At 41.6% G+C, this 4,507-nt stretch overlaps 1 protein-coding gene across 1 annotated transcript in view; it reads left to right on the top strand.

Annotated features, from left to right (window-relative positions):
* C19H11orf80 (chromosome 19 C11orf80 homolog) overlaps window positions 1-4,507 on the top strand; it is a 74,135-nt gene that overhangs the window by 38,561 nt on the left and 31,067 nt on the right. Inside the window, exons 6-8 of the mRNA XM_021151260.2 lie at window positions 405-460; window positions 1,203-1,274; window positions 2,083-2,278. Coding sequence (XP_021006919.1) covers window positions 405-460; window positions 1,203-1,274; window positions 2,083-2,278 — 324 coding nt within the window. The remainder of the gene's footprint in view (window positions 1-404; window positions 461-1,202; window positions 1,275-2,082; window positions 2,279-4,507) is intronic.

Raw genomic sequence — 4,507 nt, 5'->3', positions numbered from 1 at the left:
GAGAGAGAGAGAGAGAGGAAGAAGAAGAAGAAGAAGAAGAAGAAGAAGAAGAAGAAGAAGAAGAAGAAGAAGAAGAAGAAGAAGAAGAAGAAGAAGAAAGAAGGAAGAAAATGAAGTTCTCAGATCCCTCTGACTCTAGCAGTTCCGTGTGGTGCTGTGGGCATCAGGGTGGGGCACTGGTCCCAGCAGCTTCAGTGGTAGTGTGGTTCTGGCCTGTGGGGAAGAGAGAGATGTTCTGAGTCCTCTTCTAGTAGCTCCCTGGGACCCCTGTCCTCACTGAGTCCTGTGGGTCGGATATATGAGCCACAGTTCTTCTCTTGTACTTTCTACTGTTTCTACTGTGGACATTTTAAATTCCTATCCTGCCTGTTGTGAAATCTCACCCTTCATTCGTTGTTTTGCAGCTCAAGTTTCATTTCAGTGTAACGGTGAATGGGATCCTCTCTGCAGAGATCTTTGGGTCTGTAAGCAATTTTATGGCTTTGAATGAATTTTAAGCATTATTGTCCTGGGTTTCTAGTAGGTTTACAATTTCAATTTTAGTTCAAAATATCCTTAATACTAATTCTGAGACTCTCACATTTTCTTATTCTATATTAGCTTTTAACAAACAAATATGCTCATCTCAATCTTAACATGTTTCTCCCTCTCACTGAGGGGAGTGAGCGTAAGGTTTGTTTGTTTATTTTATGTATGTGAGTGCACTGTAGCTGTACAGATGGTTGTGAGCCTTCATGTGGTTGGTGGGAATTGAATTTTTTTTTTTTTTAGGACCTCTGCTTGCTCCAGTCAACCCCACTCACTCTGGTTGGCCCTGCTTGCTCTGGTCAACTCTGCTCACTCAGTTCCTGCTTGCTCTGGCCCAAAGATTTATTTATTATTATACATAAGTACACTGTAGCTGTCTTCAGATGCACCAGAAGAGGGTGTCAGATCTCATTACAGTGGTTGTGAGCCACCATGTGGTTGCTGGGATTTGAACTCAGGACCTTCGGAAGAGCAGTCAGTGCTCTTACCTGCTGAGTCATCTCATCAGCCCAGGGAATGAGCTTAAAGGTTGCGATTTTATTATTATTTTTTATTATTTTATTTTTTGGTTCTGGTTGCTGAATTCCAGTTATCTCTGGTTATTTGTAGTCATACAATCAAATCATGATGGATTTGAGAGATGACTTAGATTTTGGTTTTGGTTTGATTTGCAGGGCAGAGAATGAACCTACTTTGAGACTGGACAATGGAGTCACTCTTGTTGTGGGTTTTCAGCGCTATGTGAGGTAAAGGCAAGGTCACGGTCCCTGCTGCTTACTCTCCCCTATTTTGAGCATGAATATTGATAGAAGCTAGAAATGGTCTGCCTGCCTTTTCCTTTCCTCTTTCTTCCCCTTCTTGTCTTTCTCTTCTCTCTTCTTGTATCTCTTCTGTTTGGAAAAGAAGTGTTGGGCAATAAATAAATCAACCACCTTCTTTGTTGGGAAGAATGAGAGCTTCATTGTTCCCTCACCCCTGCACACAGGAAGGAATAGTGTGTGCAGAAGTCATGGGGTTTTTTTTTGTTTGTTTGTTTTTTGTTTTTTTGTTTTTCGAGACAGGGTTTCTCTGTGTAGCCCTGGCTGTCCTGGAACTCACTCTGTAGACCAGGCTGGCCTCGAACTCAAAAATCTGCCTGCCTCTGCCTCCCAAGTGCTAGGATTAAAGGCGTGTGCCACCACGCCTGGCTCGTGGCCACTTTTATTTAAGCCATTTGCTCACAGTTGTCACACACACACACACACACACACACACACACGCACACACAGTGCTAGTCTTTGAGTGATTTCAGAAACATATGCTTGGACCCATAGACTATAATTGTAATGGAAAAATTATAATTTTAGAATAAGAACTATCAGAGAGACAACAAAAACAGGAGCAAAGATATAATCTTTGTAATGCCTATTTATCTGACCAGATACAGATAAAATGGGCTATGTGTATACTGAGAAGTTGAGGAATTTTAAATGTCCATTTAAATTAAATTAGCTTAATTAAACTAATTAAATTAGTTCTTGAAAACAAAAGTTAAATTTGTATGTTTTTAAATAGTAAACCAAAGTTGAATTGGAGTGAACCACACTGCAGCAGAATCCACCCTGTGCTAGGACATCCGGCCCCACTGTTCATCCCTGATGCCAAGGCTGACATGGGCCTGTTGGGAGAACTGACACTGACTCCGGCTGCTGCTCTGTGCCCCAGCCCCAAGGGCTTCTCCAGCCAACTGTGCAGGATTTCTTCAGTTTCCATATCCTTTTAGCAGGTTCTAACCAATTGCCTTTCAAGATAAGGGTTTTTTAATTTTGATTTTAGCAAAGTCTCTATATATGAATTATTTATTTAGAACCCTTGTATGATTTGTATAAAAGCATAACCCAAAATGATTCTAGGTTTTTGAAGTATTTGCCAAGGAACTGAAAACTATAACAGACAGTGAAAGGTAGCGATGGGACCAGGAGAAATGGTTGGAGTTGAGTGTGGTAGACCTTGCAGGGCTTATGAGGGCATGTGACCTTCATTCTCTGCGGTGGGAAACAACTGCGTGCTTTGGCAAGAGTACCTCACAGCATGTTCAGAGTGCTAAAGGGAAGAGCTAGTACTTATTAATCAGTGAGTTAAATGGAATAAGGACCAATGAGTCCTGAGTTAAAACTATGTATATAGAAAAGCAAAAGTCATCGCTTGAAGGAATTGATATGATAAGGAAACCAATGTTTGTTACTGAATTTGGGAGAGACTGGAGCGAGGAATGATGTTTGTTTTGTTTTTTTTTTAAAGATTTATTTATTTTTATTATATGTAAGTACACTGTAGCTGTCTTCAGACACTCCAGAAGAGGACGTCAGATCTCATTACGGATGGTTGTGAGCCACCATGTGGTTGCTGGGATTTGAACTCCGGACCTTCAGAAGAGCAGTCGGGTGCTCTTACCCACTGAGCCATCTCACCAGCCCGGAATGATGTTTGTTTTTGAGACAGGTTCTCTTATATACCAGGCTAGACTCCAACTCAGTATGTAGCTGAGGATGACCTTGGACTTCTGATCGTTGTGCTGGGATTGCAGATGTGAGCTACCCTCTGGCTTATCACGCTAGCAGATATTCTGTCAGTGCCTTGTTGAGACTGGGGCCTGGGTGTACATGCTGTGTGGTTGAGGCACCTCTTTGCCTCTCAGATTTAAGGGGATTGTATCTCGTGGGCTGCTTTTCTCCTGCTGTGGTGTGGCCTTTTTTTTCAGAACTGTACCAATTGCTGTGAAGCTTCTTAAGACACGGATATCTGACCCGCACTGTGGTGCTTGTGGTCCAGGGTAGCTATGAAGGGAGCCTAGCACAAAGTTGTAACTCATTTAAAATTCCATGAATTGGGGCTGGAGAGATGACTCAGGGGTTAAGAGTAATGGCTGCTTTTCCAGAGGTCCCAGGTTCAATTCCCAGCACCCACATGGTGGCTCACAACCATCTGTAATGGGATCCGATGCCCTCTTCTGGTATGTCTGAAGACAGCTACAGTGTACTTACATACATAAAGTAAATAAATAATTTTTTAAAAGTTTAAAAAATAAAATATGAATCTTAAAAGTTTTTATTTTTGTAACAATGGGAATTTTTTAGATAAACCACATCATGTTGCGGTACCACACAAAATGAACATGTGTGTGCTGTGTGCATTAATGACTTCATTTTGTGGTACTGTGCAGCTTCCCATGCTACATTCCATGAGCAGACAGTAATATTGGCATGATCAGACATGACATGCTTTTGGTGACTAGCTATGTGGAATAAATCAGTTATTGATAATGTTTAACTTAGCATTGCGAACCATAGGTGTTTGATGTTGCTTACAAGGCAGTAGATATTTTATTTGATGACTATGCATCTGTCCTTGCTTCTTCGGTGCTCATCAATCGTCCACTCTGCTCTACAGTCAGTCTTTTGTTTCTTAGCTCATTGGTAGCCACGATGTGGACGAGTCTAAGCTTTGCTTTATTGGCCTATCAGCTAATTTTCATGATAAAAGTAAATGCTGCCCATCCTCGATTACCATTATTCTAAGCCCAGTGTGACTTCTACAATGACCCAAGAAAACAGAACTCCCCCAAACTGTGGATAAGGGGAAATTGTTCAATACAAAGTAGATGACCACTATTTTTTTTTTTTNTTAAGACAAATATTATGGTTGTGCACATTCCCAGAGTTTTATATAACAAGTTGTGTAGAACAGTGTTCTAAAGAGAACTCCTAGATTGCGTTGCCAGACTGCGCAAGAGAGTCTCCAGGCTGGGGCACACATGCGATACTCACCTAGGGTCTGGTGGATCTGAGGGGAGATGATGTGAGAGTCAGGCAGCTAGAACTTAATAATAATAATAAAAAAAAATGGGCCAAGCAGTGGTGGCACACACCTTTAATCCAGCACTTGGGAGGCAGAGGCAGGTGGATTTCTGAGTTTGAGGCCAGCCTGGTCTACAAAGTGA

Source organism: Mus caroli, chromosome 19 (assembly GCF_900094665.2).
Source record: "Mus caroli chromosome 19, CAROLI_EIJ_v1.1, whole genome shotgun sequence".
NCBI classification, from domain to species: Eukaryota; Metazoa; Chordata; class Mammalia; order Rodentia; family Muridae; genus Mus; species Mus caroli.
Note: the sequence above shows the minus strand (reverse complement) of the source record. Positions and strands in the feature narration are given on the sequence as shown.